Source organism: Arvicola amphibius, chromosome 3 (assembly GCF_903992535.2).
Source record: "Arvicola amphibius chromosome 3, mArvAmp1.2, whole genome shotgun sequence".
Taxonomy (NCBI): domain Eukaryota; kingdom Metazoa; phylum Chordata; class Mammalia; order Rodentia; family Cricetidae; genus Arvicola; species Arvicola amphibius.
In genome coordinates this window covers 185,389,564-185,416,149 of record NC_052049.1, presented here as the reverse complement: position 1 = coordinate 185,416,149, position 26,586 = coordinate 185,389,564, and the positions used below count along the sequence as shown (strand labels likewise).

Sequence of the window (26,586 nt, the reverse complement as noted above, 5' to 3'; positions counted from 1 at the left end):
TCGGCACGGCCGGCTGCTGTGTTGTTCTGTCTAGTACCTGTGGACTGCGTGCTGTCTGTCCACGACAGACTCACACCATCCTGTCCCTCTACCACTTCCACCACAGCAGAGCCGAGGACACATCCTCACAGCCCTCTCCTTCGCTCTCCCACAGCAGAACCGAGCACACATCCTCACAGCCTCCTCCTTCACTCTCCACTTCCTTCCCATCCTCCTCCCACCATTCGCTGCCGCAGAATGGTTCCTGTGTGCTGAGCCCTGATATGCACTTGACATCACTAGGAAATGGGTAAAAGACATTTTGGGGATAAGTCATCAGTTTAGATAAGTCCAGTAGGTCATGTGACTGGCCACTGGCTACAGACTAGAACACAGCTCTGCCCATTCTTCCATGTCCCCAGGCTTCCTTGTCTTCTTTACCCCCTTAGGTTTAGGATACCAGATCATGTGACTTCAAACCTTTCAAGGTTCATTATCTGGACATGGGAAGCTGTTCACACTAGCTCAGAGCTCCACCCAAGCAGAACTAGATCCCATTCGGACAGTAGGTTTCTGCTGAGAGCAGCTAACCAGACCAAGAGTGGGCAACAGAGCCACATACAGAACACCAGCAGCTCAACTTTACAGAGATGCTGTTCTGACAAGACTCTTGGGCACCATGGAAATAGTCAGCGCAGGGCAGCATGACCTAGGGCTGCACTAGGGTGAGGTTGGGTAACCAGGGAAGAATCAATCAGTTTTGCCAATGAGTGATTGAGGCTTCTCTGGATCTGCTCAGTTACATGGGGCCCCTTTGTGAAAGAAAGGGCAGGACAGAATACCCCTCCCTATAGCCAATGAATTATCCAGCCTGAAATGCCAATAGCACAAAGGACAAGAACTCTGGTGGACCCTTTTAAAGTAAGGCAGCCTTTTTTTTTTTTTAAAAAAAACAATTTATAATATAGCAACCAGGGAAATGGTTTAGGTGCTTAAAAATGTAAACCACCACATCATCCTATATCTAAAGTATCCATCCCAAATAAATCTTGATTGTCATGTACAAAGAAGGAAAACTAGGGGGAATGCATGGTCCCATAACCACCAATCTCAAGGACGCTCACCTTCAACACGTCCCAATATGCCACGTTGTTATTTGTATCTTTGGTTAATATATGTCTCTTATCATTAAGGATGTGGCATTGAATGATACTAGCGCCACCTAAAGAAAGAAAAAAGAACAATTGGTAAAAGAAAAAAACCAATGCCTTTCTACTCATCCTTAGAAAGTGGCACATGTGTGTAGGCATAAAGGTCACGGTGCACATGTATGTGGTCAGGTGCCAACTCTGGAGTTGGTTCTCCTCTTCCACCTTTACATGGGCTCTGAGGATAGAATTCAAGCTGTCAGGCATGAGCACCAAGTACTGGTCAGTGTGCCAGCCTGGCATGTGCTCTTGCATCTCTCCGTTGTCTCCTTCAGTCCTCCTGACCAGTTTCTACCCATTCTTATCTAGCGGGAAGAGCTGTAGGAGGCTAACCCTGGAGCTAACATTACATAGACATTTTTTTTTCTCAGCTAGCCAAAGCATAGAATTTGAGGCTCACATCTGACTGACTGGTATGTGCTGTGCCGAAAGACAAGATGAGAGTTATTTTACATGGCTATTGTACTATAGGGTAAGAGACGAACTTGAGAATGGTGCCAAAATACACATGGCATGAAGCTCTTGGGTATACTGAACGCAAAACTTGTCATGCCCTGTTTGCAGCAGACGGAACTGAAGATGCTGCGGCAAACATAGGCAGACACAGAATACCACAGCTGTCACTCACACAGACCCAAACACACAAAGCCATCACTGAGTCTGGGAAGGTGGCAGAGGGAGGCTGGATCTCCTCAGTGCACATGCAAGTACTGAAGCCCCACAGAAACCCCTGATCTGCACTATCCTAGACAGCACTCAAAAAAAAAAAAAAAAAAAAAAAAAATCACAACCATCCCCCTGTGCATATGGGCGGCACTGATGGGACCCAGGAAGCAACTAAAGAAATCTTGCATGGGAATGTGTTGAGATAATGTCCAGGGAGCAGGAGAGATGACCTGGGAATGGATAGGATGAAGATACGTGGTACACATGTATGAAACTGTCAAAGAATAAATCAAAAATATCCTTTAACCGCCCGCCCCGCCCCTCCCATTTCTCACCCTAAGCACGCATCCCCAGCGGCACTGCAGTCACAGGAAGGTGGAGCTTCCATTTCCACCTTGACTATACCGCATCACAAGTGCGTGCTGCTGTGGCCTTCTTACCTTTAATAACCTGGTCGGGCTGTGTGCAGAGGGGGGTTATGGGATTTGTACAGTCGTTGTCATAATCACCAGAGGCTCGGAAATTATGAATTCCCTTCAGTGTCTAAAGGAACAAAATTATCATGTCATCATTTTATGCCCCCAGCTTGTCACTCTGAGTCAAGCAAGGAGACTGATAGCCACAGAAGCAGCAAATGCTCAGGGGTCACAGCTGATCAGAGCACACTGTCACAGCAGGGAACCACAGGGTCAAACAGCAAGAAATCCCCAGCCCCCAGCAAACAGTAATGAGGGAATGGTTCTTTAGGAAGAAAAAGACAATGAAAACAAAAACAAAACCCAAGGTCCCTGTGCTGGTCTGAATGAGAATGTTCTCCATACACTCATGTATTTGAACGCATGGTCCTCAGTTAGTAGAAATCTTTAAGAAGAATTGGGAAGTGTGGCCTTGTTTGAGTATAAGTCACACTAGGCCCACTCTCTCCGTCTTAAACTTTTAGACCAGATATGCGCTCCCAGCCATGTGATATACCTGCCTGGCACCACATTCCCTGCCACAATGGTTGTGGTAGTCAGGATGTAATTGGCCCCGATAAACTCATAGGGAGAGCACTACTAGGTGTGGCTTTGTTGGAGGACGTGTGTCACTGTGGAGGTGCACCTTGTCAAGCCATGCCCAGTGAGACAGTTCACACCCCGTGGCCTTCTGATGAAGATGGAGTCAGCACCATGCCCGCCTGCACATTGCCTCTCCCCCTCCAGAACATAGTGGACCTCTGAATCTGCCAGTGAGCCACTCCAATGAAATATTTTCTTTATAAGAGTTGCCATGGTAGCTGGGTGGTGGTGGCGCACACCTTTAATCCTAACACTTGGGAGGCAGAGGCAGATGGATCTTTGTGAGTTTGAGGCCAGCCTGGTCTACAACATGAGTTCTAGGACAGAGAAACCATGTCTCAAAAAACCAAACCAAACCAAAAAAAACAAAAAACAAACCAAAAACCAAAAACAAAACAAAAAACTCAAACAAACAAGAGTTGCCATGGTCATGGTGTCTCCTCTAAGCAATAGAAACCCTAACCAAGATAATGGTCATGGACTAACCTCTTGAAACTAAGTAAGCTTCCAATTAAATACTTTCTGCTGTAAGCTGCCCTGGTATTTATCACAGCAACCGAACAGTAACTAAGCCCCAAGCAGGGCCGTGTTCCAGCAAAGACTATCACTGATGGGCACAAGAACAGGCACACAAGCAAGGTAGCTGACCTGCACACAAACCCTTTCTGCTAGCTCCCAGAGTCAGCTATGCAAGGCAGCTCAGCTCCTTCAGTTGGACTTGGCTGCCCGATCTTCTTCTACCCCTGCTCTCCATGTCATGAAGACAGGAAATGAGTCAGAAGCCAACTTCCTGCTCTATTACCTTTAGAAAAATGGGTATATGGTCTGTCTACTTCATTTCCTTTGTGTTTAACTGAAACAGCCAGCATCTTGCTATGTAGCCCAGGCTGGCCTTGAATGTGCAGCATTCCCACCTGTCAGTCTCCCAAGTGCTGGGCTATAGCTGGGCTACCGCACAGCCGCTCTCACGTGCAGCTTAGAGGCGAGCAGCTGTCTAACTGGACTGCTGCCATCAGGCAACAGTCTCTTCTAAGCACAGCAAGCACATAGCCTAGCTGGTGACAGAAAAGAAGCTTATTGTCATCCAGGAAATTTCAGGGTTACTCTCACTCTCAGGGATCACGCCTGAATTCACAGAGGCACATGGGCAAGGCCACACTGAGTCTCTGTTGCTGCTAACTGGCGTATCTGGGATAGCAAACCAACCACGCCTACAGACTCACCACAGCACGGTCACACACTTACCCACTTGTTTACTGTGGACTTTGTTGTTGCAACCCAGACTGCAGGAGGGGGATCTGCTGATCTGTCAAGCTCCATCTAAAAACCAAACACAAAGTCTTCTTTGCCAAGAGCTCATGCCTCTGCTGTTATCCCAGAGACGAGCTATTAGCCTGGTGACACACCAGGAGTACCAACCAACTCCTCAGTCAACAACTATACAGTGCCTGCACGGGCTTCTAGCAGTGAGCTACAGACGCACAGGGAAGGGGGTCTCCACCAAAGGAGTTCAGTCTGGTAACGAGAGAGTCTTATAAGACTTATATTATGGTAGGCAAGTATCCCTCACACCAGTGAGCTACATACAGCTGTTCACTCATGCCTGTATACACGTACAGTTATATATTTTTAGAATCTCACTACATTAGCCAGGCTGGTTTTGAACTCAGAAGTCTCCTGCAACAGCTGGAATATAGACAGGTACCATTGTGGACAGGCTCAAGATTTCAATTTAGATTAACTGTTGGGACCTAAGTGGACACACTCAAAAGGATGAGGGCTTTCTGGAGCAAAAGCAACACTGTTTCTGCTATTCCAGTTTTTATATTGTGTGCACACAATTTTCTGAGACAGGCTCTTGTTATGCCCTTAAAGCTAGCCTTGGATGGCCACCATGCTTGGCTTACATTCTTTCCTTAAAGGCAAATCAATTTCTTCCTTTTTTGAGACTGTTTGTAAAAAAAAAATCCTGACAACACAACAAATGCGAATTAGCCCTCGCCCGGGGAGGGGCTCACCAGGATCCCATCAGTACATGCGCTCTGGTCCTTTCAGAACATCATACATGTAGCTCTGCTTCCCCAGATCATGTCTCCCGCCCACTCTAGAGCCTCGTGAGCAGGGCTGCTGGGAGGCAGTGTGTGCAGTCTCAAGAGGGCTCTCCTACTGCACGGCTCTTCCTTTCCTCACTGCAGAGGCTTGAACCTTGTCGTCCGGGCCTCTTTTTCTGTCTGCTCATGTCCCTCCCCTTAGGGAGGGCAGGAGAACTCAGCAGCATGGCTGACATGGTATCACCAGGATTTAGTTACCAGAAGGAAGCCATCCATCCATGTGCCAGGGGTGTGCCCCAAAGTCTGGCCTGAGGGTCTATACTGAGACACTTTCCTACCCTGTTGAGGATGGAGGGTCTTCTCACCCCCATATCTGGTCAGTGCATAGTGCAGATTCTGCCACACAGGCCTGACCAAGCTCACAACCTCAGCTGGAAAACTGGAGAACTCAACACACCTTGAGAACTGGTGCCTTTTCTTCACAAATCAGCACCCGAATGTCAGGGTTTCTTAGGTCTGTGCAGTAAATCTTCCTGTCCCGTCCTCCAGAATACACATGTGTGAAGGCATCATTGACTTGGAGGGCCCAAACGCCTTCATCGTGTACTCGGTACGTTGCTATACATCTCTGCTGGCCAAGGGACCACAGGCGAATTGTCCCATCAGAACTCCCAGATAGGCACTGTGAACAGAGGAAATAAGTTGAGGGTGCTCCCAGGAGCATGCCGGTCCGAAATGACCACAGACAGCGTGCATGCTCCATCAGGGACACCTGAGGGACCTGCCCTGGTCCTCTCTAGCCAGCACCTGCTGATTCTGTAAACCCTAAGGTGAGTTGTGTTTGGATGCTCAGTTACTGAGGCAGACAGAGTTGGACAGCAGCTGAAGGCAAGGGGGTGGTGATCTTAGCACAACACCATTCCTGGGAACTTACTGAAAATGTAAACTCTCGGGTCCCACCCAGACCATGGAGGCAGGACACAGGTCACCAACAGATGCCCAGCAGGTTTCCCGGGTAACTCCCATGCTCTACGGCTGGCTGACGGCAGTGCTCTGGCCAGAGAGCCTTTAGGGATCCTGTGTCACAGTTCTGTCTCACTTTCTTGCTCAAGGCTCCGGATTTCTTGTGGCTCAGGTCAGGAACCACAAGCAAGGTCTAGCCAAGGACTGCACTGACTCCTGTGATTCTGAACGAGTCTCACATGGGTTGTGAGTCAACACTAGTAGTTCTGAACATTCTCAAGGTCCAGGAGAATCAACTACAGACAAGTTGGAGACACACAAATTAGGGATGAGTACACTGAGTTAGACAGAAACAGGCTGACTGAGTCATCCCACAGCCATACTGGGCATGCTCGGTATTCCTAACTGGTTGCTGTGACAACTTGTAGAAAGCATAAAAACTTCATTTCCCTGGGAAAGGACAAAGCAATTGCTGGTGCTGGAGGATGTGACTAAGCAATAGCTTCAGAGGAGCACAGCTGTGGCTCAGGCTTGGTGGTTCTTAAATAGATGGGTGGGTTAGATTGTTAACGTTACTGCTCCACCACTTGAATTGAGGAGCCTGTGAGAGCGTGGGCAGGTGAATTACATGAACACTGAGTAGAAGACTTCCTCACCAACTGTCAGGAGCACCAGAAACTTAGTCACTTCTTCCAGCTAGTTCACAAGGGGAAGACTGATCCAACCTGGGTATGGGAGGACTCAGACGTTCTTTGGGACAGGGCTAAGGAGGGCTTCCTAGGGCAGAAGATGCTACTCTGATGCGGCCAATCTCTCAGATCCTAGAACGTACGCCCACAGACATAAGGTCTGGCAAAGACGATGCTCTGGAAGTCCAGACACTGAGGATGTGCAACAGCTGGTTACCAGATGCAGACTGCATGGTGGCAGCACAGGAGAAAGCACAGAGGTTGGGTCACATGAACACACAACATAGAACAATCACAACAGCAGCCAGCACTCTGCGGCTACACGGTGAGCAAGCCACAGGGAAAACACCCAGCAAGAGGCAGGGCTCAAGGATGCCCAGTACTGTAAGCACCCTCCTCCTCAAGGTCCCTGGTGACACTCCCTGTCCTATAGGAGCTGGCAGGACCCATTAACAGTTCCCACCCTCCATTTTTACCTCTTTCCTTCCACTGGCTAAGAATGTGAGATATCCAACAAGAAATTATTTCAGACAAATGCAACATTCTATTAAATCAGATGAACCCCAACCAGACATTCCTGTCTCCCTATGACAGCAGTAGGAGGTGCCTATGTGTAGCGGACCTGGCTACCATTGGAAAAGTTGCTTGATATGATCCCAGACCCCTAAGTTAGGTCTGAAACTTGAATCACCAGAAAAACCCCGCGGGTGACCTATCCTAAGAGCGAACTGGTAGCTTTCAGAACCGAGCCCTACTAACATTACTGGTTAATAGCAAATACAGCTGACTTTAAGGGCTCTCCATCCGACAGTTAAACCACCCCATACAGAAGTACATTATCTATTATAAAAAGGACCCAGGACCCAGACTGCGGTGGCTAGGAAGAGCTTTAGGCCTTCTAGCCACTGCTAGAGACTTAAACCTATAGACAACACAAACAACAACAAGGCAACTGCCGAAGCCAGACCCCCACTAACCGTGAGACCCCCACTAACAGGCAGGTCAAGGCTTTGGCAGCAAGCTTCCCCCTGCCTGCAAGGCCAGCACTTTAGCTGTGGTGCCCTCCGTGCAGTTACAGCTACGTTAGGACTGGACTTGGCAGCTTTCAACTTAGCTTTTTATTTTTTAAAGATTTACTTTATTTTTAGATGTATGTGTATCTGTGTGAGTATATGTCATCTGTGTGCAGTGCCCACGAAGGCCAGAAGAGGGAACCAGATCCCCCCAGAGCTAGACTTACAGAAGGCTGTGAACCGCTGGACCTGTGTGATGGAAACAGAACTCCAGTTCTCTGCAAGAGCAACAAGTACTCTAACCACTGAGCCACAATTTAGTATTCTAAAGACCAAAAATTAGGATATAAATTACACATGCAGATTATGGTTCAGGTCAGCCTCTCCAATCACGCAGAGAGAGGAACTTCTGCTAGAGCCGTCAGCTGGGCCTGCGAGCGCCTACCTGTGTGCCGTCCCTGTTCAGCAGCAGCGCCTTCACATTGTCCGTGTGCCCTTTCAGCTTCATGAGCTTCGCGCAGGTTCTTGGATCCCACACTCTTAGAACCTGCCAGTTTAGAGTATTATACAAACCGAACACAGATACAACCAGCTTTTGAAAGCAGCCGACTTTCATATCAAATGTCAACTATTAAACTCTAAGGAGGAAACAGTGCTGCAGCCAGTGTGTGCTGTCCACGGCTGCTAAGCTTAAGGGCACCTTTCTAAGGCCAAAAATCAGTCAACTCCCCACTCCCTCGCACAGCAGCTGCGCAGTTACACTCTGATGTATACAAATACCATTTTATCATCTACTGGACAAAATCACTGTCTTTATTATTTTATTCTTTAGCTTCTTTTGAGACAGGAATTGGTCGTACTGTCTAGGCTGATTGCGAATTTCTGGACTCAAGCAAATCTTCCTGCCTCAGCCTCACGAGTGCTGGGACTACTATATGCTACCTCACCCAGCTCTGGACATGTTTTTAAGGACTCCATTTTCTTAGGTTCAGAGACACTGGCCAGGCCATCCTTACCTTCTCAGTGGACCCGGATACAATGATTGTTCCCAGTTGGTTCATGGCCAGGCTATAAATGGAATCTTTGTTCCCACTTAAGGAAGAAGCTATTGAGGATAAAAGGAGTTCAGTATTAACAAAGTGACCAGGTGTTCAGCAACTTGTCAGCAAAGATCACAAGCTTACACACTTGACCTAGAAACTTCACAAACACTTTAAGGACATGAAATCTATCTATACTAGCGATAACTCCAAATAACAGTATCATCATCAATCAACATTTGTTTTTCTGGATTTGCGTATGTGTAAGTGTTCAATATCTGTCAAGTGGAACTGTACTGCCATTTAAAACCAACCCACATAAAAGCAGTGTATTTCCAAAGATGGGCCTGACTTGTTCCAAAGCCACTGTTATTCAAAGAAATGCAAAATGAAAACACCAATTCATACACAAATCAGATTAAAAAAAAAATAAAAACCCAACCCCCCAAATCCAAAGCACCACTTTTAGCCAGAATCATGTCCCTACCCTTTGATTTGAAAGCCAAAGTGAAAGTGTTTCCATGGTAACCGGTTCACAAATACACACCCAGTGGCCCAAGGAATAAGCACACATGGGAGGTTTAGAAATGCCTACTTATAAGCATTCCACAAAGGTAACTATGATTAGCATGGGTTCTACACTCATAAAACTGGGTGACAGCCTCCCTTACAATCTAAGTAAGCCCAGCTATAGCAGGATCTATGTTCACTAAGGCCAAGTTTCTGTTTCTGTGTACCTTAGAGGCAGGCCTTACAAAGAAAGGCCTAGGACAGACCAGGCAGGCCTACCTGCTGGATCCCTGAAAAACAAAATAAAACCACCAAACAAAAAACCCTAAGGGAACAAGGGGCAGAGCATCTTTAGATCCACACTACTGGGAAAACCAACACCGAACAAGTTGTAAAACGCAGTCTCTCTAGCAGTCTTCCCAGCAGACTTGGTCACGCTGTAACTATCTCAGCCAAGCCATGGGAGCCCTGGAGTCACACAAGCTGAGACCACAGAGCGCAGAAACCTCACTGTCCGAGTCTGTGTCTTCAACACCTCCTCTGGTTGAGGTTAGGCCAAACTCTGCTCCCATAAGAAGTCCTCAGACATTCAGTCTGGAGGCTTCCATAGGCTGAGCTATTGTAGTATCGAACTTCAAGTCTAGATCCGTGTAAGCCTGACCTGGAAGTTTATCAAACAGCCACACTGAACACCTCTACATCCTTCTAGAAACACCTGAGCCGTACTGGGCTTTTCTAGAACTGCTGGATTCTTTCAGGCTGCTCTGAACAGACTTCTCAACTGGTACTGGGAACATTCTCTTCTGGGTATTTCTCATCTTGGTCATGAAAAGCTCATGAATACAGTAAGACTCTAAAGTCAGAAAAGAGCCTGCATTGCCAACTATCACCTTCTTCAGAACACTGGTTGTATGTGTCTGGGGCAGCAACCCTATGGGAGGTACACGGTGTGACAAGAAAGATTCTTCTGTCTGCAGGGACTTACACCATAGCTATGTAGCTAAGAAATACACATGGAATAGTCAGGTTCCACCTGGAGAAGCTACTAAGTCTACAGCACAGCGATGGGCTATCTCCTAGTTCAATCACAATCCTGGGGGCTAGAAGCTGTATGCAGAAGTACTCTCAAAATATGAGCCACCGTCTTGACGCAAACGTATCAAAGATGTTGTATAACATTCTTTATGTCAACTTAGATCACTTTCAAAAATGTTTTTCAAACACCTTACTTGTGACAGTGTTATTTGAGGCAGTCAATGCTGTCAGAGTATTCACATCCCAAAGGAATATTTGTCTGTCCAACCCAGCCGATGCTACCAGCTCTTTATCCTTGGCATATGCTAGGGCCTTTACATAGTCCTATAACAGAACAGACACACTATGATCTATGCTGTAAGAACACGAGTCCCACAAAGAACTGAGCTCCCAACATGACAGGAAGACTGAACCGTGGACATTACCTTGTGTGTCCTGAGTGTGGACATGCAGAATCCTTTGTGTGCATTCCACACTTTGACTGTCGTGTCAGAGGAGGCAGATATTACTAGAAGAGACAGAGTCGAGCAAAGACTTACTAGAGGGGCTTGAGCTTTAGGCTACTCAACAGCCAAGCGATGCTACCACAAACACCTGCTCATACATGCACGCTGAAAAGCTCTTTTCATATGTAAATGTACACACACACACACACACACACACACACACACACACACACACACAGTATTGCTTTTAATTATACTGGTTTTAATTATACAGAACAAACTGTTCTAATCTCCCAGGTATAAGTCCTTAATTTAACTGAGAAATTCAGACTGCAAAACCAAGAAATGCAACTCATCAAAATAACAAAAACGTAATACTAAGGCTAAAAAAATTATATACAGTATAGACTTCTATTTATCTATAGTTCAAATTTGTGTCAAACTAATTGTGTGCTCATGCTGAACAGCTAAAAGGAAGGTTTGGAACGGCACAAGGAGGCATCTGGTAATCCTGTTATATTTCACTGTGGTTTTCAATGTGTGTGTACTATTCTGTATGAATGTTGGCTTCAGTGAAAAGTCTTACAGGGTCTGGGGCATGGCTCACCAAGTAAGTGCCTCCTGTGTAGGCATTAGGCACTGCCAACACCCGCATAAAAAACTGGGTGTGGAAGCACACACCTGAACCTCTTATAACTTCAATGCTGGAGAGGGGTGGGGGATGAAAGCAGCAGATTCCAGGAGCTCGGGAGTTAGTTAATGTAGCAATCAGTGAACTCTAAGATCAGTGAGAGATGCTGTCTCAAACACTATAGTGTAGCATCATGGAGGGTGACACCTGATACCCACCTTTGGTGTCCACACGCATACAAACCTGCACACATACAGACTTACATAAAGAATGAAAGACATATCAAACAGAATTGAAAAACTCAAGAAGCCTGAGAAGCACTTACACGTTTTCCCATTGCAACAGAGTACGACATCATTCACCCAGTCGGTGTGGTGCTCCATGGATGCTATGTATGGATCTTGCTGAAACGAAAAACCAGAGTTTACAACAGAGAGCACAATCATGACAAAGTAGAATCAAGCTCAGATTCTTCGGTTAATGTGATATATTACCATGCTTAGATTAACTAGAGTGACACTCCCCTGAAAAGGCGATGCTTCCAGGGACCTGATGTTTTAAGCAAGCTTGTTTCAGGATATTAACCATAATAAAAGCCTAGGTTCCCAAGGTTAAGTTTTATACAGTTGACAGTTCTGGGCTAGGCATGGTACAGGGCACAGAGTGCCGGAGGACAGGTAGGGATTTCTTACACCAGCATACCTGTGGTTCTGGAGTCTAGCCTAAAGGCTTTTAGCTTCCTCCTGCTGCTTGTAATCCCATTCGGTGAGTCCCTATACTGCTTGTCCTTCAGAGAAGGAGACAAGGTGCAAGGGCACCGGCACCCCAATCCAGCTGCCAGACTCCTACCCCCTGGTTTTTACCAGAGCCTTTTATACACAATATCAAGTTATGTCCCACACCAACACAAGCAAGTTTACACACTTCAGAGGCAAGGGAAGAGCTCTTTTGCATATCTAAGAACTTGTCATAAAGACCAGGAAAAAGATGTTTGAGTGTAGGCCAGAAAGACTGCCAGATTCTAGGTAACCTGCATTTTCCCTTAATTTGTTCAAAATACTGGAAATTCTCAAAAAGTTAACATTCTAATTCAAAGAATTCCTACAGCACAGCAAAGGCAACACACTTTTCTTATTTTCATGCATTTGACACTGTCTTCATCTCCTCAAGAACTCAGAGCTAGATTGCGTCCACTGCAAGAAACCTTATATGGCAGCTGTGCCAATGACTCCCTGACTGCAGTGAATACCGGTTTGTAGGGCTGGCTAAAAAGACACAAACTTAAAAAAAAAATTCAGGTGCTGGCACCAGGGGTCTGTGATTAGGCTGAGTTTCAGTTTACTGCCTGGTGAGTACAAGGGGCCAGACACATAGTTGAGAGTTGTGTAAATGCTCCTTTCCCTCCCCAGTGCCATTCTCTGTATCATTCACAAAGCAACATTCAAACAAACCCTTGCGTTCCCTCCCATTCGACTGCAGACCCCTTTGCATGTCAATATATTCGAAAAGTCTCTTGATTATGATGCTAAAAATAGAACAGAATGTTGAATTATGTACTTTTACAAATATTTAATTTCCTTATGAAAAGTGATTAAGGTCCTTACAACATGTGAGTGTCTTCTTGGCTAATGGCGGTGTGAAACCATGAAGGCTGTAGTCTCCTTCCACTCTTTGGGCTTCTGCAGACGTCACTATCTGTTTTGCAGGGCTGAGCATCAAGCCCTGGGCCTTGTGCGTGCTAGACAAGCACCCTGCCATCCGAGCTACACCCCAGCCTTACAGAATGAGGGACTGTAAATGCACAGTTATCAAGAGACTTTCCAAGTTCATAACGACACCAAAATCCTGTGGAAGTGTTCATTCCCCACCAGCCAAATATTTCTGCTCCTTTGTGGCAGGGGACTCTTAAGGCAAAATAATTTATGGAGACCCTGTGTTAACAAAGGCATTTTCTCACAGCCTTATAGAACTCTGTGGATAATGTCTTCACAGAATATATTGTGAAGCTCAGTGCTCAGAGATTAAAGCCAGAGCTGAAGAAGAAGCCCACCAGACAAAGCCACTGGTCCAAGCCGCCTCACCTTGTGCTGATTGACACTCCATATTCTGATGATGGAGTCCCGCCCTGCGGTGAAGAGCCTGTTGAGTGCTGGGTCCAGCTGCAGGGCATTAACTCCATTGCGATTGTACTTCTCCACTTCATCTCGAATAACATAGGAAACCTGGCAGACACCAACAAGAGCCAGGCCATGGTGAGGTGTAGCCTATTAGTGGCTAGTTCCAATAGCAAACTAACAGTTTCTGTCTTTATCTTACTCCATGGAGACTACAGGGCACCTCTAACCCAGCTCAGGATAAGCAGGGCTACAGCTGCACCTGGACACCTCCCCAGCCTCCTGTCTGCCTGTATCTGTCTAATCCACTTCACCAACCTTCAACCACCAGTACCCCTGAGGAAGACAGTCAGTCAGGAAAAGGAGGAAACGTGGGAAGAGAAAGCTGCCCCAACCCCGCCTGGTTTGCCTATCACTGGCTGACAGATGCCAGGACAAGACCTGTAGTCCCATTCTGAGAAGACTGTGCAATGGCTGGTGCACCGAATGCTCTCTTCCAGCATGCCCTTCTCCAGCGGCCCAGGAGGAGAGAGCACCAGAGCAGCTTTTCCCAAAGCCTAGCACAGATAGAGCAGTTTCCTGCTTTTCTGGGCCAGAGCTCTCACTGTTCCTAGCTCAAAAGGCGCCATCTTGCCTCACGCCGTAGTTCTGAGAAGAGTGAAGGCATACACAGCCCTGGGTGACTGGAAAGGTCTCTCCTCTCTCTCTCACACTTGAAGTAGACAAGGAAGTTTGGCTACAAAGCTGACTGAGAATTGGCTGGCATGTGCAAGGCACTGGGTTCTGCCTCAAGCATGACAAAGAAAGAAAAAACACAAGGAGGCAGAGGCAGGCAGATCTTTGAGTTTGAGGCCAGCCTGGTCTACAGAGTGAGTTCCAGGACAGCCAGAGATACACAGAGAAACCCTGTCCTGAAATAAAAAAGAAAGAAAAATGAAAACCAAAGGTAGATGCCCATGCACAAATCCTCCTTTAGCTCCTCCAGCACTACTGCTCCCGAGCCCGAGCCTCCAGTCTCCTTCAAAGCGGCCTCATTTGTGTTCCATCCTGGACACCTTCTGTAACTCCACCGCTTCCGTCCCTGTGCTCTACTCGCTACAGGAGCTAGGCCGAAAACTTAAAATCACACACACAGAGACAGGCAGACAGACAAGGCCACAGGGACATCCTTGAGACAAGAGTGCCAAGAATGTCCCTTTTCTATATAATTATGGGCGATCTCTCAGTGGTCCCCTAGTTCCCAATCTTGCTGAGGGCCTCCACTGTCAGACCCGGGCGCCTGTACTACGATATGGTTCTTCGCCTGTCGCTCCCATCACCACAGGAGCGGCCAGGAACTGGGCTGAGAGACTTAAACATACACAGGCACACAGAGAGACACATGGAGATGGAGACATGGGTCACTCTTGATACAGGAATGCCAAGATTACTGTGCTCAGGGGCAGCTTATACAGGGCTCTGGCCATGCCCCAGCTCTTGGGATCTTTCAGTTACAGACCCACCAGCCTGCCATCAGGGTCTTGTGCTCAGAGTTAACAAGTTGTTTTGCTCAGTTCACTCCAGCAGGTGAAGGGTCTGAGGCAGGCAAAGATAATCAAGGGGTGAGGAACCTATAGCTCCCAACACCTTACCCTACCCCCAGGCCATCCCCTAGCCTTCTAGGATCTTCTTGTGTTGTGACATTTCTGGATTTTGTCCTTTGACCATCCACTGGCTTTGCTATGCATTTAGAACGCCCTTTTAATTTAGAGTGTGGTCCTCACGCCTGCAGACACCCTTGTGTGCAGAGTGTGGTCCTCACGCCCCTGTGTGGACACTGCTATGCCTGCTTTCTTTGTTCCTTCTTGTCCACTGGTGAACAGTGGAACTTCTTTAACACAATCTGGATCATCTTTTTTCTGTTTACTCTCGAAAAGACCTCCTTTACTATTTATAACCCTATCTTTTCTTTTGTTGAGACAGGATTTCACCATATAGCCCAGGCTTGCCTGGAACTTTCTATATAGCCCAGGGTGGCCTTGAACTCCCAATCAATCCTCCTGCCTCAGTTTCTCAAGTGCTAGTACTGTTATTAAGTGCGACCATACCCAGCTTCTGCCGCTACATTTTCCCAATAAACTGTAGTATGATGAAAAGTAGAAACAGTGTCTTTAATAATGAAATGGTTACACTGCCATACACTGGGCTGGCCAGATGGCTCATCAGGTAAAGGTGCTGGTCACACAAGCCTGGCAACCTGAATCTGGTCCTTGGGAGCCACGTTGAGGTGGAAGGAGAGAGCTGACCACCACATGTGCCATGGCACGTGACCCCTCCAGTGCAGTGATAATACAGTATCTAAAACTGACTCTACAGACACTCTATGCAGTCATTAAAGGGAGAAGGAAAATTTATAAAGTCATAAGATTTTTTTTCCTTTTTGGTTTTCTCAAGACAGGGTTTCTCTGTGTTGCCCTGGCTGTCCTGGAACTCACTCTGTAGACCAGGCTGGCCTAAAACTCAGAGATCCGCTTGCCTCTGCCTCCCAACGTATGGGTTCTTAAGACATTTTACATTAAAGTCCAGTAGTGACAACCTGCCTTCAAAACTGTGCCTTCAGAAGAGAAGAGTAAACACAAGGGCCTGGGTGCAGAACCCCAGTTCCTACTGTGAGATGTCCGGGACAATATCAAACCCCCAAGGTTTTTAGCCATGCACAAATGCTAGTCTTATATGCTGGCCTCCATTACTGTCTGCCAGAGAAGCAAGACCACAGCAGGGGAATTCTCAGAAGCCAGGCCTGAATCAAGAAAGTGGAACCACCCCAATCAACTCACTGTGGTTATTAAGATAGAAAAAAAAATGTCTAGATACAGAAAGACAGAAAAAAAATAGAACTTAATTCATGATTTTTAAAATTTTAATTATGGGCATATGCATGCAGTCTGTGCATGTGTGACTGCATTGTCCATGGAGAGCAAAAGAGGGTGCTGGAAGCTGGAGTTCCAGGTGGCTGTGAACTGCCTGACATGGGTGCTAGGAACTAAAGCAGACTCTCTGCAAAAGCAGTATGTGCTTAGCCACTGAGCTACCTGCCCAGGCCTGACATCCAATACTCAACAACTTCTAAGTAATTAGCACCAGTTGCCAGGTACAATTTAAACGTGGAGGATTCTGGGGAGAGCACAGAAGTCCTCCTGGTATGGTGTTCTAAGGGAAGAGCTTAACTGAAAGTAATAGCAGGCCAAGAGAGGCAGACCTGGGCAAACCTTAGCAGGCAACAGTGACTTCACTATAATGTTATTGTGACAACCGAAGGCAGAGATGAGAAGTCATACCTGACTATTCTCATCTGCCTGCAAAATCAGAAAGGCACAATGTGAGCTTTGTAAGGCAACAGAAAGTCAGACTTTTAGTAAGAAACATGTATTTTGCAAGGGCCAATTAAAGGGACTAGGACAGGAGAAAAATAGTGGGGTAGTATACCCCTAACATGCCACATAGTAAGCACTGCCTAACTCATTTCTTCAGCAGCTATGTGGGAGACCCTCCTCCATCTGCCTCAGCATCTAAACCTCAACAGCCCCGAGGCCACTGACAGTTAATGCAGAACAACCAGAGAACTCCTCCCTCTGTTGATTTCAAATTTCTGGTTCCCAATGAAACAATGGCTTTCCTTACCCCATTTCATCTCACATCACCATCTCAATCTCTCCTTTTCCTTCCTTCCTTCCTTCCTTCTTTTTTTGTGATACAGGGTTTCTCTGTAGCTTTGGAGACTGTCCTGGAACTCATTCTGTAGTCCCAGCTGGCTTTGAACTCACAGAGATCCACCTGCCTCTGCCTCCCGAGTGCTGGAATTAAAGGTGTGTGCCACTACTGCCTAGCTTCATCATCACCATCTCTTGCTTCAAGGAAACCAGCTAGGATTTCCATCATAACTGTTATAAATAACCACAAACGTAATGGCTTAAAGCATGTCATTCTTCCCTTCCTAAAAGTCGAAGCCCAGGCTGGGCTTAGGAGCACCCCCCCGTCCCCCCCCCCCCCCCCCCCGTGAACCTTGTGAAGGGACTCACGGGCTCAAATGAGCAGTCAGCAGGTTTGCACTCTTTAGTAGACTAAGAGAGAGCATGCTTCCAAATTCATTGGGGCTGCTGGCTGTCTTATGGTTTCTACTGCTCTAAAGAGACACCATGACCATGGAAAGAAAAACATTTAATTGGGGTGGCTCCCTTACAGTTCAGAGGTACAGTCCATTATCATCATGGTGAGGGAGCATGGTGGCGTGCAGGCAGGCGAGGTGCTGGAGCTGAGAGTGCTACATCTTGCAGGCAACAGGAAGTCAACTGAGACGTTGGGTGGTATCCAGATCACAGGAAACCTCAAAGCCCGCCCCCACCGTGACACACTTCCTCCAACAAGGCCACACCCACTCTAACAAAGCCACACCTCCTAATAGTGCCAGCTATATACTAGTTACCACCCTGGCCAATTTAGTTTCTTGTGACTGTAGCCTGTGGTCCTTGCTTCATTAACTGTCAGTCAGCAGAGGTCAGTCCATCCTGGCTCCGTTACAGCTGCCTGCATTCCCTCTCATGCTTTCCCCATGGTCTTCAATGGCCTGCCATGGAGCCTGGCGTTCAAATCTCCCATCTCCTCAGCCTTCCATTTCCAGGCGGGGAAGCCTCTGCTTGAGGGCTCCTGGGATAATTCCCACTTCATGACTTGTAACCTTGTCACACCCACAAAATCCTTATCATACAGCATGACAGATGTACCAGTCCCAGGGAGAAGGGCACCAGCGTTTTTGGGACCAGCCCCTCTGCCTACCACAGCAACAGAATAGTTTTCAAATAAAAATGGCCATGGCCATCTTATAGAATAAAAACGAAATTCACTTTTTAAAAAAGAAAGGACTGATGAGTGTGCTACACTGCTCCTTTGCTCAGAACTCGCTACTCACTCCTCACTGCACTCACAGCTTCCTACCACATGACACGGGTCTCTGACTCCATCTTCTACTCCTGTTTCCCTAACCCCAGGCCTCTTTACTGTCCACGAACAGGCCGCCATTCCTACCTCAGGACACATCCATTGGATAGTCTCATTGGAGTGTTCTTGGTCTAGACAGCTTAGAAACTGTCTCACTTCTTTTCCTTCAAACCCTTTCCAGTCACCTCATGCAGAGCTTCTCTGGTGGCACAGACATGAAGGCAGAGACGGGCAGGCCTCCGAGTTTCAGGTCAGCCGGGCCTACACAGAGAGCCCCGTCTCAAACCATCAGCACCACCATCACAACGTGTTTCTCCTACTGTTTACCATGATCAGCTGTTGGTTTGGTTTTTTGAGCAGGGTTTCTTTGGTAGCCTTGGATGCCCTGGAACTCAAGAGATTTGCCTGCCTCTGCCTCCCAAGTGCTGAGAGTAAAGGTGTGGGCCACCACCACCCGGCGATTCCATGGTCAGTTTTTAATCCTTAGGGCCTAGGTACTGTTGGAAAGAGTTCTACAATGAAACAGCACATGCCCAGTCCACACACTTCAGCTAACACTGTCCACATCTGCTTTATGGGATCCACCCATCCTCTCAGGTCTTTCAGACAGCAGCACATCAGGACACCTTTCGTGAGACACTGAGGCGTACGTGCCGCTGTCCAGTTGCTTATGTTTTTACTGTTTATATATAATTTATTTAAAACAAAATTTACAGCGAAACACATCTAGATACGTGACAAATCAACACACCTGTGCAATACAAACCTTACAAAGAGAACATTATTACACCATACAAAGTTCCCATCTAAGGATTGTTCATCCTTAGACAATCTAACTCTAATTTTATCACTACAACAACTGTTAATAGGATCACACAGCTCCTGAGCAAGGCTATTTCTAGAAAGCAGGTTAGTCTAGTTGAGTCCAGGAAAAACTGGCCAACTATAACCATGATCTCACAACTGTTCCTCTGTCTACTCCCATAATGACTTTCTATTTGTAACTCTATTTCAGCTTTTAAAAAGTATTTTAGGGCCAGAGAAATGGCTCAGTGAGTAAGTAGCTTCACTTGCCACAAAAGCACAAGAATGCAGTAGAATACCCAGAAGCCATCAACACCAGGCCGAATAGCACCCATCTGGAATCGCAGTGCTTATATAGTACCACGGGAGGCGGACACAGGAGGGGATCAGGGCACTCATGGCAGCTAAGTAGCATGTGACTGTCAAAAACAAGGTAGAAAGTGAGTACGGATACCAAAGGTTATTCTGAGCTCACATGTGTGCTACGGCACACCCACGTCTACAGTCACATACATGGGGACACATGTTCATATTCTAACACACACACACACAGAGAGAGAGAGAGAAAGAGAGAGAGAGAGAGAGAGAGAGAGAGAGAGAGAGAGAGAGTCTCTAGTCTGCCTTCTTCTAGACCAGGGGTTAGCAACAAGTGCCTGACGGACAAATCCAGCCCCAACCTTCTTTCTGTGAACTAGGCGTGCAGGAGTCCAGCCATCCCTGTTCGTTTACAGACTCTCCACGGCTGGTGAGAGCTGTAAGGACAGATCCAATGCTTAGGGCGCAGAGCTGAATCGTTTTAACACCACAAAGCCCCAAGAGCCGAAAACACTCCTGCTTATACTCACTCACACAACACCTGTACTTGTTGAGTACTCTTTGAGGGTCCTTCTTCACTGGCTACTTAACAACATTAAATCACAAGGCCTGTCTGTAACTTGACTTTAGAATTCAAGGTACTGTTTTCTCATCCAAGACACAGTCAAGAGGCAAAATACATTCATTTCCCCACCTTTCCCAAAATGGAAGGTTTTATTTTTTATCATTTACAAGCATAAACATAAACAGCCGAGTGGTGATGCCTGTAATTAGCATTCAAGGGGCTGAGACAGGAAGACCACCAGCTGGCGTGCAGGCAAGATACAAGACTACATTGTGGGGCCTCATCTCCAAACAAAACCAAACCACACAGCAGCAACAACAAAAATACTAAAGTATATACGGGGGCATATTTCAAAAAAAAAGATTTATTTTATGTGTATGTGCCTGAGTGTATGCACATATGTGTTCCACATGTGTGCTGCAGAGGACATAACAGGAAATCAAATCCTTGGAGCTGGAGTGGGTTGGGAGCCACCCTGTGGATGCCGGGAATTAAATGCGGGTTCTCTACAAGCACAGTCAGTGCTCTTACCTGGTGAGTCATCTCTGCTGCCCCAGAGGTGCACATCTTTACAGTAATGTACCCCATGTCCTTCTGACCCAGACCACAAAATAGCACTCCAGGGAGCAGCACTGACAACTCTAGATTTTTTGCTTGTTTGAGACAGGTTCTCTGTGTAGCCCTGGCCGTCCTGGAAATCACTCTGTAGACCAGGCTGGCCTTGAACTCAGAGCTCTGCTGGGACTAAAGCATGCGCCACCACGTACAACACACTGTCCAGTAAAGCTACTATCTTACTTTTCAGAAATGTGAACATATTGTGTTAACTTGCTTACTTCAGGATACCTTTCTGTTTGATTATGAGGCCCTAACATGAGAGAGAGAGAGAGAGAGAGAGAGAGAGAGAGAGAGAGAGAGAGAATGAGAATGCAGAATGCACATGGAGGGCTGAGGTCAAGCATCAGCGCCTTCTGTTTTATTACTTCCATTTTATTTTATCTGAGGCTGACCATGGTCTCTCACAGACTCTGGACTTTATCAATTCTTCAAGACTAGATGGCCAGCAAGCTCCAGTGTTCTTCCTGTCTCTGCCTTCTCCATACTAACATTTTGGCACATGCCACCACACCTGTTTTTTTTTTTTTTGGTGGGTACTGGTGATCTGAACATAGACCCTCATGTGGCACACACTTTTCAAACAACACAACCTTCCCAGCCTCTAATTTACTTTTTGATAATTGCAAAGTAACCCACTACATGAATATTTCATATTTTGACAACTATATACACTGAGATTTCTAAACATGTTTATTTAGTTTTCTACAATAACAAGACTCCTAAAAAATAATCTTATGTAAGTAGAGAAAGATAAAGACATATGACGTGGGGTGTCCTGTATATGTTGCTTTATTGGTTGATGAATAAAGCTGTTTCAACCAATGGCTGAGCAGATCAAAGCAAGGCGGGAAATCCGAACAGAGATATATAAAGAGAGTAGGCAGAGTTAAAGAGAAGCCATGTAGCTGCCAAGGAAGAAAGACGCCAGCCAAAACCTTACCCGGTAAGCTGCAGCTCATGGCGAAACACAGATTAAGAGAAATGGGTTAATTCAAGATATAAGAGCTAACTAGAAATATGTCTGAGTCACTGGCTAAACAGTGTTGTAATTAATATAGTTTCTATGTGATTATTTGGGTCTGAGTGGCTGGGAAACAAATGAGCGCTCTCCGCCAACAGATATATATGTAATTTTTGTAGAATAATTTCTTTTAAAGAGATGGTCTCACAAAGTAGCCCTAGGTACCTAGAATGTGGTATGTAGATCAGGCCTGCCTCTGCTTCCCGAGGGCGGGGATGAAGGGGTGTGCCACCAGGAAAGGACAGAACACATTTTTACAGTAAGGCACTGTGAACTCAAGGGGTTGCCTTTAGGTTTTGTCAAGGCAGGAGACAAAGCAGTAAGTGCCATGGCTCTGTTTAAAGTAAGATGTCACATAAGTCAGGTAGCAAACTGGGAAAGTACAGGCATGGCTCTCAAGCAGTGTCGCTTCTGCCCTTATGGGAAACTTCTGATGGAGAGGATAAGTCCATCCAGTGGGTAGGAGTCAGGGGGTCCTAAACAGCTTACAGGACAGGACCCTTAGCTCCTTCAGGGAGGACCGAGCTAACCTGAGGTGCGGAGAGTGAGCAGGCTGATAAGCCCTAGGGTGACACAGGACAACCCACACAGTGGCTGCCTTGAGAGAGTGGGGGACAGCAGGACAGGACTGCTCTTCTTGCAGTGGGCATACATGTCCCCACTTCTCTGCACAATGAGATGAGATCTTCTCTGTGGCTTCTAGCACCGTTTCTGTACCTACCGGACAAATTCTGAACTTTTTCTTCAGCAGGCTAATTTCACTTTTTTTTTTTTTTTTTTTTTTTGGTTTTTCGAGACAGGGTTTCTCGGCAGCTTTAGAGCCTGTCCTGGAGCTAGCTCTTATAGACCAGGCTGGTCTCGAACTCACAGAGATCCGCCTGCCTCTGCCTCCCGAGTGCTGGGATTAAAGGCGTGCGCCACCACCGCCCGGCTAATTTCACTTTTGTTAGGAAATAGTGTTTAGTTACAATTTGCTTGCTGCTGAACACCATACTCTAGCTTTATTCTGAGTGGTTAAGAGCAGATTCATCTCCTCCCTCGTCCTCTCTGCACCGACCACCATCTCCTCCCTCGTCCTCTCTGCACCGACCACCATCTCCTCCCTCGTTCTCTCTGCACTGACCACCATCTCTTCCCTCGTCCTCTCTGCACCAACCACCATCTCCTCCCTCGTCCTCTCTGCACCGACCACCATCTCCCTCTCGCTGCATGCACTGGCCTACACCCAGCCCAGCTAAACTTTTGTTTGTTTTGTTTTTGCTTCTGCTGTATTTCATTTTCATCTTCACACTCCTTGATCCCTATTGTCTTACTTTTTTTTTTTTTTTTTAAGAGGCTAGGGACTGAACTCCAGGGCCTTGCGCAAGGCAGACCAGTGCTCTACACTGAGGTATATTCATAGCTTCGTCTTTTAGATGCTTTGAAGCATGTATATATATATAGGATGGTGGTGCCACAAAGCACCTTTGGAGGTCAGAGGATAACATGGTCAGCTCTCACATTCTACCATGTGAGTCCCAGAAATCAAGTCTTTCTTCCCCCAAGCCATCTCACCATCCCTTGTCTTTAAAACCTTTGCCCCCAAACTGAGAGAAGTGATAATCCTTACTCTATTGAGAACCAACATCCTAGTGTGCAGAACATGACTAAGTTACAGCTTAGTTGGAAACGGCATTCTCACCACCTGGCCTGGAAGCTGGGGTTACTGCAATCCCATCACGAATGCCCTTTAAAAGAAAAACAACACCTATTCAGGGAAAGCTAAGGGATTTTAGATTGCTCTAATTTCACTTATTCTTTAAGTATTTTATTATTTGTGTATGTGTGGGGGTGTACAGCACATGCAGACACATGTATGTATACGAGTGTGGAGGCTGGAGCTTGGCTTGGGTGTCTTCCTTGGTTGCTCACTGGACTGGAGCTTCCTGACCAGCAAGACTAGCTGGCCATCAAGCTTCAGGGATCCTCCAGTTTCTGCCTCCCTAGAGCTGAGATTACAAGTGCCAACCAACATGCCAGGCTCCTTTTTCAGTGGGGACAGAATTTTAGATTTGTTTGTGCCCTAGGCCCTTTACCAGACCGAGCAATTTCCTCAGCCTGGTTGCAGTCAATGTAACAACCACCTACTGAGTACATAGGAACACTGAACTGGCCAGTGAGATCAGGAATCTAAAGGGGATATTTAGTCAGAAAATTTCACAGGTCTAGAACCTTATGCTGGGGTTACTGTCCCCTGGTCCCCTCTTCTGTGGAGTGTTATTGTGGAACCCTTTCAATCTCTTTCCATCTTTGGGCCCAATCTATGTACTCAGTACTTGTCTAATGACACAATACACCTTTCCAAGCCGCATACAATCTACCTGCAGGCAAACACCCGTAACAGGACCTTAAAATAAATTCCTCCATCTTTAAGATAAAAGGTAGCAGATAACATTTTTTTGAGCCAGACTGTTATGTAGCTCAGACTGCTCTCAAACTTGTTAGGTACCAGAGAATGACCTTGAATTCCTGACCCTCTTGCCCTCAACACCACGCCCCTTGACCCGTGTTGGGTGCTAAGAGTAGAGGCAGCAGGCAAGTTCCACCGGTTTTCTGTGGTGCAGGGGGGCTGACCTTGCTCAGGACAGGAAGTACTGTCAAATGAGTTTCAGGACCCAGCCCCAAAGACAGCAAGCAGAACTCAAAACGTACACCATACCATAGCGATTTAGGGAAACCCACAATACCCACGCTGTGGGTTAACGAACTCATCACCCGCTATGCCGACGCTAAGGAGTCAGGGACTGGAAGACGCACAGGGAGGACCGTGGAGGGGGAGGCGAACCCCACTGCAAAGGAGGGGAAACTGTCATTTCCTCCAGCGCACGCTCCCACGTGCGGCCCGGTCCCGCCACGCCCCCGCAAGGCCCCTCGCTGTCGGGGCTCACCCACCCGCGGGCGCCGCGTGGCCTCCGCCGCCGGGTCGCGGCCGCTCCGGAGGAAGGCGGCCGAGAGCAGAGGCAGGTGAGCGGGCAGAAGGCCCATGGCGCTGCCGCAGGCCCGCTGCCCCGGGACGGCGGTTCCCCGGGACGGCGGCTCCCCGCGACCGCTCGCGAGGCCCGCGCGGGCGCCCAGTCCGCCCAGCCGCCGCCTCGGGCCGTTGGCGCCGCGGCCCCACCCCTCGCGAGGCTGCGCCCCGCCCCGTCATCCTCCGGCCGTCGAACCCCGCCGGTCGCGGCCCGAGGCATCCTCCCGCCCGCGGGGGAAGCCGACCCGACGGCGGCGTCGCCAAGGCTGCGGAGCCGGGCCGCCATACCTGCACTTTCCTCCGCCCGGCTGTGTTCTGCCGGTGATGGGCCGCCATCTTGCATGTTGACACTCCGACGTCACTTCCGGGAGAGGCTCGGCGCCGGCGGATGTCCCTCCCTGTTCCCTTGGTTGGGCAGAAGGTAGGCAGGGCGTAGGATTTCCGGGCTGCTTGCACCTCGGAGAAGGAGCCACGTGCGAACGGTAAAGCTGATGGAGGCAGAGCTGCCGCAGACGCCAGCATTCTGAAGAGAGACCGCCCCAGCTTTATTATGAATCTTTTTTTTAATTTAAATTTTATCGCTTATTTGTGTGCACGCAGTACCCAGAGAGGTCAGAAGATGGAGTCGGATCCCATGGACTGGAATTACTACAGTTTTACTACGTGGGTTCTGGGAGTCTTCTGCAGGAGCAGCTAGTCCCCTTAGCCTCTGTACCATGTCTCCAACTGCATCTCCATATTTGTAGCTTTTAAATTAAAACCAAAAAAAAAAAAAAAAAACAAAAGCAAAACTTTGTTACTTATTTTCTGAGGCATGGTCATACTGTGTAGAATGTGCTATGTATGTATGTATGTATGTATGTATGAATGTATGACTTCAGACTCATTTAGAGTTCAGAAAACAACTTGTGGGAGCCGGTTCTCTCCTTTCAGTATGCGGGTCTTGAGGCTCTAACTCCGGCTTGGCAGCAGGCACCATTACCCAGTGAGCTATCTCACCAGACCCCAGACTCTCAAGTGCTGGAATTACAGACTCGTGCCACTATAGCTGGTAATACGGGTCTTAGAAGTTAAGTGAGGTAATGTTAGCATTGTCCCTGATTGGAAACAGTCAAAATATTTTAAATCATCACCTTGGCTAGGAAATATGGCCAAAGTATTATAACTGTGGGGGCCAGCCATGATAAGCTAAGTATGGGCAGGTCACCCAAAGGAGGTTCTTTACTTCCAACCATTATCACCTGCCAGAGTAAAACTCGGCCATCGATAAATTTAATAAGAGGCCTGAGGCAATACCTGATTGCAGAAAGAACCACAAACTGAGATTACCTAGTACCATCCAGAACAGACCATTCAAAGGAAATGCCTAGCGTTCCAACCGCTGTAGATAGGACCACGTGCCAGCATACACCCACCAGGACACCCCTAGACAAATGTCAGTCAATCAGGGGTTCTAAACCTCAGAAACCCCTCACTCTCACCTTTACTACTATAAAAACCTAATTCTAACTGAGTTTGGGGCTCTCCAGTTATTCCCATATGTTGGACATGTGGAGAGACCGAGTTTGCAAACTTGATTAAAATAAAGGCTCTTTGCTTTTACATATGGGACTTGGTCTCTTTTTTGGCTTTTGCGGGGACTTCTTGGATCTGGACATAACAATAACCCCTATGGAAACTTACTACCTTTGTAAGCTAATTAAAAATATAATTGGTCTGGAGAGACAGCTGAGAAAATAAGAGCACTTGTTACTCTTGAAGAAGGCTAGGTTTGGTTCCTAGCATCCCTCCACCTGGGCGCTCCTAAGTGTCTGTAATTTCAATTCCAAAGGCCCTCTTCTGGCCTCCACAGGGAGTGCGTGCAGCTGGCATACCCATA

General features: G+C 47.3%; 1 protein-coding gene across 4 annotated transcripts in view; it reads right to left on the bottom strand.

Moving 5' to 3' along the window:
- Positions 1-25,063, bottom strand: part of Wdr48 (WD repeat domain 48) — a 35,921-nt gene extending 10,858 nt beyond the window's left edge. Inside the window, exons 1-12 of one of the 4 annotated variants that reach the window (XM_038323270.1) lie at positions 24,996-25,045; positions 23,382-23,427; positions 13,371-13,511; positions 11,615-11,693; positions 10,638-10,720; positions 10,407-10,536; positions 8,644-8,732; positions 8,073-8,174; positions 5,420-5,644; positions 4,157-4,231; positions 2,294-2,396; positions 1,104-1,201 (exon numbers count right to left, since the gene is read on the bottom strand). In XM_038323270.1, the coding sequence (XP_038179198.1) occupies positions 1,104-1,201; positions 2,294-2,396; positions 4,157-4,231; positions 5,420-5,644; positions 8,073-8,174; positions 8,644-8,732; positions 10,407-10,536; positions 10,638-10,720; positions 11,615-11,672 (963 nt within the window). In that variant the 5' untranslated portion in view covers positions 11,673-11,693; positions 13,371-13,511; positions 23,382-23,427; positions 24,996-25,045. Of the gene's footprint in view, positions 1-1,103; positions 1,202-2,293; positions 2,397-4,156; positions 4,232-5,419; positions 5,645-8,072; positions 8,175-8,643; positions 8,733-10,406; positions 10,556-10,637; positions 10,721-11,614; positions 11,694-13,370; positions 13,512-23,309; positions 23,428-24,995 lie in introns of those variants that run through there. The other 3 variants (XM_038323268.1, XM_038323269.1, XM_038323271.1) reach the window with 3 other exon arrangements.
- Positions 25,064-26,586: the final 1,523 nt, after the last annotated feature.